The sequence below is a fragment of the Ursus maritimus genome, unplaced genomic scaffold (genome assembly GCF_017311325.1).
Source record: "Ursus maritimus isolate PB19 unplaced genomic scaffold, ASM1731132v1 scaffold_1, whole genome shotgun sequence".
NCBI lineage: Eukaryota > Metazoa > Chordata > Mammalia > Carnivora > Ursidae > Ursus > Ursus maritimus.
In genome coordinates this window covers 69,060,958-69,073,248 of record NW_024423343.1, presented here as the reverse complement: position 1 = coordinate 69,073,248, position 12,291 = coordinate 69,060,958, and the positions used below count along the sequence as shown (strand labels likewise).

Here is a 12,291-nt window from a genome sequence, read left to right as displayed (position 1 = left end):
AATATATATATATATATATTATTCCTAAATCAACTAGCTATCCTTTGAGAGAAAGAAAGCAAGATTTGGCACTTAAACAAAAATGATAAATGTGTAGCTCCATGGCTCCACCCTGAGAGCAATGAAGGGTGGCTCTGTTCTTTAAAATCATATACTACAGGAGACATGCATTCATTATTCTACTTTAACTGAGTTATTTTAGTCCTTTTTCTTACAATATTATAAAATCACATCACTTACATCTATCTATTTTTATGTATTCACCAGGTTTTTTTTGTATTCACGAGTTTTAAAATACACTTTACTCTGTGTCATGCCAATACTTGCCAGATTTTGATCAGATATAAAATGATTTCTGCTATATTTCTTATAAAAGGTCTCAGTCTTGCAGTAAATTAAAGAAAACCTTATTTTAGAGCTCAGCTATTTTAGTTCAAAACATATTATTAAATGAGGTGTGGATCACAGCAGTTCCACATCCAGCCAGCCAGGATGTGCTCTGAACTCAGTCCCTTAACCTCTCCCCATAATCTTATTCGTGTGAGTAATTGACAGCTCCAGCCAGAACCCCCTGGATCACTCCAGATGGGGTGGGAGGTTAGACTGCTTTTGTATTTGGAAGGACAGGCGGAGGAAGGCTGACAATTTGACCTTTCTAACAAAGTATTCCTTCTTCATTAGTAGTTTTCAGGTCACAGGCTGCTTAGTAAAATAAAAAATCCGAGAACTGAACAGGCTCAAGAAGAGTGGCGGGGGGAGGGATATGGCATAGTAATAACCAGAAAAACAAAGGCTCTTTACTACAAGCCTTTGTCCACACAATGAAAGTGGGAAGAATAATTGATTGTATCTGTGAATATCTTTTGTACATGAGGCGCCATTTCATTTTAAATGATGATGATGACAGTACTGAAACAATTGCTCATATTATACAATCCCAAAAAACTAACTCAGAGGGAAAGATGTCTTTTTTTTTTTGCTTTGAAATTATCAAAAACTTCCCCCCCCCTTATGTAGTGCCTTCCATTCCTGTGACTTATGCATTCCATAACTGGAAGGCTGTATTTCCCACTAACCTTCACTCATTTTGCCCAACACCCCCCGCTTCTGCAGGCAAGCATCCAGTTTGCTCTATATATTCATAAATTCTATATATTCATGATTCTGCTTTTTGTTTATTCATTTGTTTTTTTAGATTCCACATATAAGTGAAATCAAATGGAATTTGTCTTTTTCAGACTTATTTCACTTAGCATTATACTCTGTACGTCCATTCATGTTAGTGCAAATGGCACAGCTGCATCCTCTTTTATGGTTGTGTAATATTCCTCTGTGTATGTGTTGGGGGTGTGTGTGCATACACCACATCCTCCTTATACATTTGTCTATTGATAGACACTTAGGTTGCTTCCATATCTTGACTATTTTAAATAATGTTGCAATAAACATAGAGGTGCATATATCCTTTCAAGTTCGTATTTTTGCTTTCTTTGGGTAAAAATCCAGCAGTGGAATTACTGGATCATATGGTGTTTCTATTTTTAATTTTTGAGGGACCTCCATACTGCCTTCCACAGTGGCTGTACCAGTTTACATTCCCACCAACAGTGCATGGGCGCATGAGGGTTCCTTTCTCCACATCTTCACCAACACTTGTTATTTCTGTGTTGTCAGTTTTAGAGATTCTGACAGGTATAAGGTGATATCTCATTGTGGTTTTGATTTGCATTTCCCTGATGATGAATGATGTTGAGGATCTTTTCATGTGTTTCATGTTTTTATGTGTGTCCTCTTTGGAAAAATGTCTATTGAGGTCCTCTGCCCATATTTAATTTGATTATTTGCAGATTTTTTAGGTGTTGACTTGTAGAAGTTCTTTATATATCTTGCATATTAACTTCTTATTGGATATACCATTTGCAAATATCTTCTTCCACTCAGTAGGTTGCCTTTTTGTTTTATTGATGGTTTCTTTCACTGTGCAAAAGATTTTTGTTTTGATGTAGTCCTAATAATTTATTTCTAACTTTGTTTCCCTTGCCTTAGGAGACATATCTAGAAAAATGTTTCTACTGCCAATGTGAGAGAAATTACTGCCTTTGTTCTCTTCTAGGATTTTTATGGTTTTGGGTCTCACATTTAGGTCTTTAATACATTTTGAGTTTATTTTTGTGTGCGGTGTGAGAAATATTTTATTTTATTTTTTTGGATATTTTATTCATTTATTTGACAGAGAGAGACAGCACAAACAGGGGGAGTGGCAGGCAAAAGGAGAGGGAGAAGCAGGCTCCTCGCTGAGGAGAAATCCCAACTTGGGGCTCGATGCCAGGTAACCTGAGCCGAAGGTAGACCTTCAACTTACTGAGCCACTCAGGTGCCACTGTAAGAAATATTTTATAAGATGATTTTGCATGTACAGACTGTTTAGAGAAGTGCGCTGTAACAGGGCTAAGGGAAAGGAAACTTTTGAAACCATATTCATGGATTGATGCATAAAGAAATTAATGGGATTTTCATCATAAAGTTAGAGAACTGGCTCTGAACTCCAAATTTACTCTGAACTTTAAATACTGGTAATGCTAGCCAGAAAAGGGAAGCAGTGTACAAAAGTTAGAATATCAGTTCTGTTTCTGCTGTGTAAGGAGTTAGTTTCCTTTTCAACACAAATACAACATGATGATTTGCCTTGAAAACCATAGTAAGAAATGTATTTTTTCGGTATTTCTGATCAGAGAGGAATTAGATCAGCAATCAGCTCTAAGTAATTCAGGAATTGTAATCATTAGATATAATGTTTGGTAGCATGTCAGCTATGGCACAGGTATTATTGACCTAGAGGATGAAGACTAATTCATGTTTACACACTGAGTAATGAATAAAATGCAGTTTCTTAGAGAGATGGGTCATCACTTCATTGAAATGTAAATAACTGGATTAGAAGAGAAAATAATTAAAGAATTGCATAAAAAGCCAGGTTTGGGAAATTTTTGAGATGCATACAAATTTCCAATATTTAAACCCAAATTCTTTAGTGCGTGTGCGTGTGTCTGTGTGTGTGTGTGTGTGTGTGAGAAAGAGAGAGAGAGAGAATGCTTGTGTTGAGAACTTCATGCAGGATATTGAATGTATTTTAAGAAATTTAAAACATAAGTCTACCTTTTAATTTTAAACCTAAAGTATTATGTATTTTTTATTACTTTAAGTACTGAAAATATGTTAAGTACCAAAAATCATTTATTACTTAAAACTATGAAAGTATTTTTATTATCTCTTTCCCCAAATAATAAATATATTGTACTTCTTGCGACCCAAGACTCTGGGTGCAAAAGTTCACTCTCCGTCAAAGGAATGTGTTTCTTTTCACTCTGATGGTTTTCACTGGAAGAGTACGAAAACCACCTGCGAGACGGGACATCACATGACAGTCATTTTTTGTACAGATGGTAATAACAGGATCATTTATGTTTTTAATTTCAAAAGAAAAGTAGTTTAGGTTGAAGAAGCAATAATCCTTCGCGGACTGTAAATCCTTCATATGCCCATAGCCGATAATTGCTTGGTTTGCTAAAAGTAGCCCAAGGTCAGAAAAAAAGGGAGGGAAGGAAAGAAAGAAGGGAGATAGGGAGGGAGGGGAAAGAGAGGGAGGAGGGAACAAAGGCAGGTGAGAGAGGGAGAGAGATTCACTTTAAATTGCTGTTGCATAAATTATTCTAGTTATGAAGTCAATACACTAAACACAATGTTAACAACACTTACCTCTCGACAGCCTGATTCGGTGTCAGAAAGGACATGGCCTGCTTTCTTACAAATGTAAAAAAGTGTTTCTTCACAATTTTTAACTTTCCAGTGTCCCTCCTAAGTGGAAAAATGTTACAAGATGAATGAATACACTTCATTATTGATGCTGATAGGTAACAACAGTTATTTTGAATAAAAATATGATTAATAATAAGTGTTTCAGGATGGGGTAATGAGTCAGGACTTTGTGTTGTCCTTAGAAGGGTTGATACTCTCTCTACATGGGAGTGGGAGGCCCTGCTCTCTCCAGACAATGAACAATTCTGAGAAACACAATCCTGGATTGGTGGGCAGGAGAGGAGGGGCCACTAATGTTTCTTGATAGGGTGGTACGCTTAATGTTGGGTGATTGTCATATATAATCTCAACGTTGCCGCGAGATAGTCATTATTATTCCCATTTTAAAGGTTAGGTTTAATATTTGCACAAGATCTTACAGCCAATAAAATTTGGAACTAGGATTTAATACCAGGCTCAGCCTGGATTTACATTAAGCTGCTCTCAATTTTTCTTTTAAAAGGGTGGGTTAGAGCAGTGATTCTCAATCTTTACTGTACACCAAAATTATCTGGAAGGGTTACTAAAGCACAGATGACTGGGCCTCATGATCAGTGTGTCTCACTTAATAGGTCAGGCAGGACCTGAGAATTTGCATTTCTTACAAGGTTTCAATTGATGTTGATGCTGCTGGTCTGGGGGCCACACTCTGAGAGTCACTTGGATGAAACGATCCCTGTGACCAAGTCAGAATGCTGCTTCCTCTCTCTGATCACGTCTACGTGTAAAACCAAATGCTTTGCTACTAACATGTATAAACCTGATGCTGGGGAAGTGCCTGGAAACGACCATGAATCACCCTACATAACATTATAATAGCTGAACTTTGTGTTCAAGCCACAATGCCCTTACTAATTTTCCAAAGCCCCACTCCATTTCTTCTTTATATGACAGGCAGATACTTTCATGTCTTCTAGTTTTGCAGATGGCTGCTCTAACATCTTACTTTAATAATGAAATACAATAACTGCTAACAGATTAAAATTTTATCCTCCCAAAGAATTTGTTATTTTAACACAAATCAGACCTTTAAGCTAAAAGCACAAAATTCAAATTTTAAGTGGTATCTCAGGCAAGCAGGGTTTTAGGGGAATATGAATACTGTATAGGAGGCTCCGTAAGAGCAGCTCTGGAGCCTTCCCCCATGGAGTCTTCCAGCAAACCACCCAGTTAAAGGATAGTGTCAGGCATACTTTGGTGGTTAATAACAATTGGATGGATGGAGGAATGAATAAACAGTTTCCTAGGCTCTCACATTCAAATTAGGCATCAATTAGGCATCAACCATGCTTAGGTAACTTGTTAATTATAATAATTATATTCATATTGAGCTCTACTTCGTGGAAATAAATGTTGCTTTTATGCATCTACTATTTAAGGAGCTACCAGAACTTCCAGAGAGGGGGACACAAAAATCACACTTATAGCAGCATTGTTCTGACACATCCTGTAATATTAATACCTGTCCTTACTCTCTTAAATATAATTTTTCTGTCCAAATGTTGGCTGTGAACATGCTAAGTGAAATACTGATGTCTGTCAAATGAAAAAGGAGAGTATTGTAGGAAATGAAGGTCATCTTAATTAACTCAAAACCAATGAGCCATTAGAGCATCAAATATTATAGAATAAACAGTGATGGTTTCAGTAGTTCGACCCAAGACAAACATTTAGAGAGGTCATTGTTTGTCCCTCTTCAAATGCGACTTGAGAACTACCTTAACATATAAATTGTAACTGAGCATACCTGTGACAGCCTTAAAGATAATACAATGAAATGTGCCATACAAGTAAGTGCTTAGCAATTTTCTAAGTTTGGTTGGCACAGTTACTTTGTCAAGCTACTTGAGTAACATTTAATAAGCTGCACTTGATATGGTATCCTGGTGGTAAGGAAGAGTGAGAATGCCTACCAAATCCTAATGACCTAAAACTCAACCAGTGAATTTAGTAGCTATCTGATCAAACAGATTAAGTCTACTCTAAACATATAATAAATGCTTCAAATGGCCTGGGATTAAATTTTGTATAATCTAATCAGAGGCTTTAGGTAAATGAAAGACTAGAGCATAGAGATAAATGTGATGTTAAGACCACTGGGACCATTACATAGACATGAGGAAAAGAACAAGATTTTCCATTGAGTCACAGTTTCCAATGGGGTTACACACACTGTAGAAATCCTTTAGTGTTAGTAGGGTAATGGAGCTTAAAAGCCATCAGTCTCTAGAGTAATTTCCTGACACCTCAGACCTTCTTTCACATCTTCACCATAGAGCTCAATGGCACCATCGTCCACAAACACGGTGGTTGCTCAAGCCAGACACCCACCCCATTCTCACCCCCCCATCTAATCCAGCAACGATTTCTATCCTCCAAAGGATCGTCGAATTTCCCTGCTTGTCTCCGTATTCACTATCCCAATTCAACACTGAAGTAGCTTCCCAACTGGTTTCTCTGCTTCCATTTTTCCTCTCCCTTACCTACTCTCTACGTAGCAGCCACAGTTACTTCTTAAAATGTAAATCAAACCATGCCCTTCATCTCCTTGAAGCCCTTTTGTCATTCTATACCAGGCCTATAAGCATCACATGTTTGGATTCCTTCTGCCCCCTCTCCTACGATCTCCTCATCAGTTCTAACTGCAAGCCACACTGGTCTTCTTTTTGATTATTAAACATGGCAAGCCTTAGCCTTCCTTTGGGCTTTTATACTAGCTGCTGTCCCCTGTCTAGATTGTTCTTCCCCTGCTCAAGAGTTGGGGTTTTTGTTGTTGTTGTTGTTGCTTTTTAAGTCCTAGCTTAAACGTCACCTCCTCAGAGAGCCTTTCCTGACTGTCCTGTCTGAAGTAGCAGCCTAAACCCAAGTTTTTCCACCATTGGGTCACCTATTTCCTCAAAGCTATCATCACAACTATAATTACCATGTTTTTCCTGGGTGCCCATGTTTACTGCCTAGCATGAAAGCCCCAGGAAGAGCAGGGACTGTATCTGTCTTGGTCTCCGCCACAGCCCAAGTCCCTGATGCACATGGTCCTCAATACAAGTCCAGCAAAGCAAGCATTAAACAAACAAATCAACTTACAGATTGCTCTGCTGAGACACATTGCTGGCTTCTATTTGGAAAAATTTGGGGCTCAAGTGTGTGCCAATTAGTAAAGGTGACTGAGGAGCCATTAGACCATTCAAAGGAAACTGGAATTTTATTGCTGCTCAAACCAATCCATGTTTCTGATGCATTTTCTGTAAGAGATAAATGTAAATTACAGGAATCCTATTATATGCAAAGGAGATAATGCACCGGGCCTGTTACAAATGATTTCTTCTTTATTCCTTCATGCAATAAAACCTGTTTAAGTCTTGGTATAAAATATCTACTTAGATCGTTTTCCCCTATACTACCCCATCTGCTCGACACAGACCTTGGAAGTGGGACAGAGTGTGATCTAAAGCCAATACAAGGACAAAGCTTAAAAGCAAGTCAGATTGCTGGGACTCTAATTAGTTCCTGCTACTATATGAAAAGTAGATTTGAACAGTATGGTTTTGCCTCTGCCTAGACAAAGGAAAAATAGGAAGGTCAACTGGATTAGGAAAAGGGCACTTAAAAAAAAAAAAACTCCTTTACAATATATTTTTTCTTGCCTTTTTTCCCCCCATGGGAAAAAAAAAAGGAGCAGAGACCCTTAGAAGCATTAAAATGGGAGCAATGGGGTTGCTAGAGAAGTAAATAAAGTTTGACAGCCCAGGTAAGGTGAAAAGACCCTAGGAGGCTGAGAGAAATGTTCAAGTGCCCCTATTGAGACAGAGGCAGCCACCGGATTCTTTTAATCTCAAATGCAGGAGGTGAGAAAAAGTGGCAGAGAAGGATTTTTGTTTTCACTCTAAACTAAAACCTAACTTTCAAAAGGTCACCAGAGTAGACTCTGGAGATTTTTTTTTTTTCATTAAAAAAATTTTTACTCTAACTCAGCGATTTCAATGTTTTTTTCAGCAGAATTCTATGTCAAATATATGACATAGGGGGAGACCTGTTCAGATGGACAAAAGGTGGGTGGAGGCCTAGGAGCTCAGAATTCCTGAACTTGGCACACAGCTTGAAAACCACCAAACCGAATAAATTTTCACTGGCTAAAGTTATTAAAAGCCAATTATTTATCTCAGAAATTCCATTATTGCTTAGACTACATGACCACAGCAACTACTGCTATGTAGTGGCCATAGGGCTAAATTGCAGGTTTAAGTTCTTTTATTAAAAGTTTCTGGAAATGACCTTTGCCCCTTAAAAAAACAAAACCCAACATCTAATATATCCGGCATATGTGAGGTGTTACAAAATTTCTGAGCATATATTTTATAAAAATCCAATGAATTTGCACTCCTGACTATTATTTAGAAACTTGAGATATATGTTCCATAAATGATCACTTTTAAATAGCTTAACTTCTTTTCAACTCCACTAACAAAGATAGTGACTACATTATATTTCATACCTCTTAAATCAGAGACATTTGGCACTTACCATCTCTAACGAGGGTTACAAAAAACTCCACATCTGCTAACGATGCAATGTTTATCAATGTGCTGTTATCAGACTGGCAAGAATGCAAAGCTTCCTTCCAGGTCTTTTTTCCTTTCTGAAGTCTATAGCAGTTACGACTGTGGGGAGTCCAACCAGGCTCACAATGGGTAGCATAATATTTCCAAGCACCTTTTTCTTTTTAAACCAACAAAAAGCAATGTCATTTTCCACCATTTAAAAAATGTTACTTATTAGCCTTAATATAAATTGTCATCAACATATGATTAAAAATTTGAAAAACAGAGATGTATGAAACAACATATAAACCATCTAGATCATCAGAGTTGAGAAGGATTCAACATATGATCTAGATCTAGGATCTAATCGATCTCAGTGCCTCACTTTACAGATGAGCTAAGGCACAAAAAGAAAAGGAGACTTGGTAAAGGTCATACAACTGAAGTGAAGAGTTAGGGCTAGATGTAAAATTCAGCAGTTAGAGTTCTGCATTTAAAAAAATCCTTTAACATTGGAAAAGGAGTATTATGAAAAACATTTTAATGGCATCCCCAAGATTTTATGTATGGTATGTGGGTGGGGGTAGATATTTATCCTCAGCTGAAAAAAAGCTTGAAATTCTGGTTACTTCCTCCAGAGCAGAGGTGACAAATAGCTTTCACCTTTAGGTCAGTCTGAGAGTCTGTGTTCTCCCCCTGGGTTCACATGAACTCTGGGTTAGACTTATAGGAAAATAGCTCCATGATGCTTTATCACTGGAAGGGAAGGTGGTGGTGTGCATGCCAAATTTTGGCTCTCCCTTTCCGGGAGCTTGTCCCCAACCTGATAATTAGCATTTTTACTTTACTTTATTAACCACAACCCAGTGCCTCCCTTAAGCACTAATTTAGTTAGACACAACTCCAGGGCTATTTGGGAAATGAGACATTGTTTTAAAATTGCTCTGGGATGCTGACAGCAATTAGAATCATAGTCCAAGAATGTTCAAACATTTAGGTATCATCTACTCCAGTAGTTTCAAACTAAATAATATAGTCATGGAAACCCTTTTAAAAATGGAACCTTTAAACTTCACTCTAAGGGTAAGATAAAAAGTAAAAGACGAACTTCTTTGATTAAAGCAAGTGGGGAGCCAAGCAAAGAATCCAGGGATCCTGAAAACACAGTTTGAAGACATTGGACTAGGTCATCAAAAGAATTTGTTAAACCTGAAGCAACAGCAAATAATCCAAACTAACAGCTCAATTACTCTCATTTGTGGTCTTTGGACCTCAATTTAGATCCAGAGAGTAAATAAAACAGAAGAAAAGAAGGATGGCAGGAAGGCATTAGAAAGAAACAAGGAAGAAGTAAGAAATGGAGGGGAGAAGAGGGAAGAGATGGAAAGGAACGGTGATAGCAATTTCAGCACGTTCTCGACATAATGAAAGAAAATCTCTACATAAAAAAAGGGTACAATGCTTCTTCTTCTCCCTACACTCCCTTATTCTACCATACCCTTAGGCTTAGCCACTTAAAAGAAAATGAAAGTTAAACTCTGATTGTAAGGAATAATATTTAAAAATAATAATTCAGCTTATCATTTTAAATCTGGAGTTGTTTCTAAGTATCCTGGTAATGATTCTTTTAAATATGGTTATATTTTTATTTCTACTTTCTGAGTTAAGACTTTAATTCCCACAGAAACTAAGAAAGAGTCAATAGACCTTAAAAACAAATAATTGGGCCTCAGGTATTAGATTGTAATTAGGTGGTATTTAAGTCTTTGTTGCATATAAAAGTTTGTATGTCATTGCAAGGAGGAGGATAATAAGAGACACAGAGTGTGATAGGAGATCAATGAAGTAAAGAATTTTATAAAACTATATTCTAATTTATATTTAATTTCTAAGGTAACCATAAGTAAAACTCAAAACTAGAATAGAAAAGGAAGCATATCTTGTTTATCTAATGCAGAACAACTAAGAAGGCAATTTTTTTTTTTAAAGAAGCAGACAATGTTTTCAATGCCTAGGTTATTTTGCTTTGATTTTTAGTAAAAACCTAAGTGCATTGTTGAATTCATGGTACCTTTGGTCTGAATTATTAGCAAAAATATAAAGGAATTTGAATATATTGAGAGGAAAAGTAAGCAACTCACAAAACAACTTAAAAACACTTACCAATCACTTCTTGACCAGTGTGGTTTAGATATTTTTTACATATGTAAGGCAGGGTGGATTCACAATCCTGACTCCTCCAGGCATTTGGCATAAATGAATTAAATGTTCCACAGTGATATTCAACAAATGGCTCAAAATTTATTTCTGAAAATACAGTGTGTGTGTTTAATATTAGAGGCAAAAACAGTTTAATATATATTGATGTCATTTTATTTATTCAAATATGATATATTTGATATATATATATATGTAGTTTTTCGTATCAAGGAGATAGTAGCCCTTTTCTTTGGCATGTATGGCAAACCCTGTGAGATGTTACACCTATGATTTTGCAGTTGAAGTCCATACATGACAATAAAAAGATTTCCCAAAGATAGCGATAGCTGAGTTTATTGTTTTAAAGAAATATTTTGCAATTTGTTGCTATTTTTAAAACAGCTGACCGAGTCTTGGCTCTAAACCAATCCTCCTGCAACCATGGCTAAATAGCTTACGTCCTTGACCTCCATTTTCTTGTCTGGAAAAGCTTGCCTTATGGGAATTCAGGCAAGCTTAAAAATGTTTATAAACCACTTTTGAAATAACATGACTTATATATACATGTAAAATTGCTGTGGAAGGGTGCGGGGTAATACCACCCGTCGAAGGCACACGAAACACTGCAGGTACCTGGGTTCCAGTTCAGATAGTTGAGCGGTGTTCTATCAGACCACTGCCAGCCAGCGTTTTCATCCAGCTGATTTAGACCTATCCACATTTCCACTGCTTCACTGCCCAAGTGCTCTGCAATGGAGAGAAATACGGAGTTTCAACACACGCAAACAACCTCCCTCCTCCCCACAATGTGACACTCCTTTCTTGTGTTAAGTTTCCTGAAGGATGCACTCATAAGTGAACGCCAGTCAATGACAAAGGGTTTTAAGAGGTACTAAACCCCACTCTGATGCTTCAGAGTAACAAAGTCAGCCTCTACCATCTTGAGAAACAGCAGTCTCCTAAAGGCTCACTAACAGCAATTCTTTGGCTGTGAAGTGCTTAATCGAAGCATCCGGAAGTGCTGCCTCTCAATGATCATCAGTCCTCCCAAGACTGCACGGTTGCAAATTTGAGAGCATCTGATTTGTGTGAGCTCATGCACTTAAGGGTTTTAGATGGGGGAGGAGGACGTGTCCAGGAAGGCCACTCCAGAAAGTGCCCCTCTGTCTTCCTTCTCTTGCTATGTGTGCCCGGTGGCAACCTTAGCTTGAAGGCTCAGGACTCCAGTTTGCTGATGCCACCATAGGCTCCAAGCAAGGGTGGAACAGAAGAAGTGATGCTAAATCTGTATAATGGGTATATGTGTGTGCACATAAAATTTTCTGCACTTTTCAATATTTTTGAAGTATTTCACAGCTTAAAAACTGAGCAATGAAAAGAAGCTTTCTTTAGGGATCTGGCAAGGAAGAGAAAAGTATTGTTGGAGTATTGTTGGTGAATGGAGGCAAGTCCTCAAATTTAAGAAGGTATGCTAAAGCAAGCAGGGAGGGGACTGCCCAATGTGAGAGCCAGTAGGAGTTGTCTGACCAAAAGAAGAAGCATAATCCAAGGGACCAGAGTATCCAAAAGGATTGATCAATAGCAGGCTGGAGCCGTGCTATGTTGCATCTTCAGCCTGGGGTGGGAGAAGGCTTTCTGGCAGGTTGCCTCCATGGCCCCTGCTTCAAACCAATGGGCCACAGCTCCTCACATTTTAATT

At 37.7% G+C, this 12,291-nt stretch overlaps 1 protein-coding gene across 2 annotated transcripts in view; it reads right to left on the bottom strand.

Moving 5' to 3' along the window:
* PLA2R1 (phospholipase A2 receptor 1) overlaps positions 1 to 12,291 on the bottom strand; it is a 112,088-nt gene that overhangs the window by 64,101 nt on the left and 35,696 nt on the right. For both annotated transcript variants that reach the window (XM_040644600.1, XM_040644602.1), the window contains exons 5-9: positions 11,226 to 11,339; positions 10,557 to 10,700; positions 8,377 to 8,571; positions 6,940 to 7,097; positions 3,757 to 3,855 (exon numbers count right to left, since the gene is read on the bottom strand). In XM_040644600.1, coding sequence (XP_040500534.1) covers positions 3,757 to 3,855; positions 6,940 to 7,097; positions 8,377 to 8,571; positions 10,557 to 10,700; positions 11,226 to 11,339 — 710 coding nt within the window. The remainder of the gene's footprint in view (positions 1 to 3,756; positions 3,856 to 6,939; positions 7,098 to 8,376; positions 8,572 to 10,556; positions 10,701 to 11,225; positions 11,340 to 12,291) is intronic.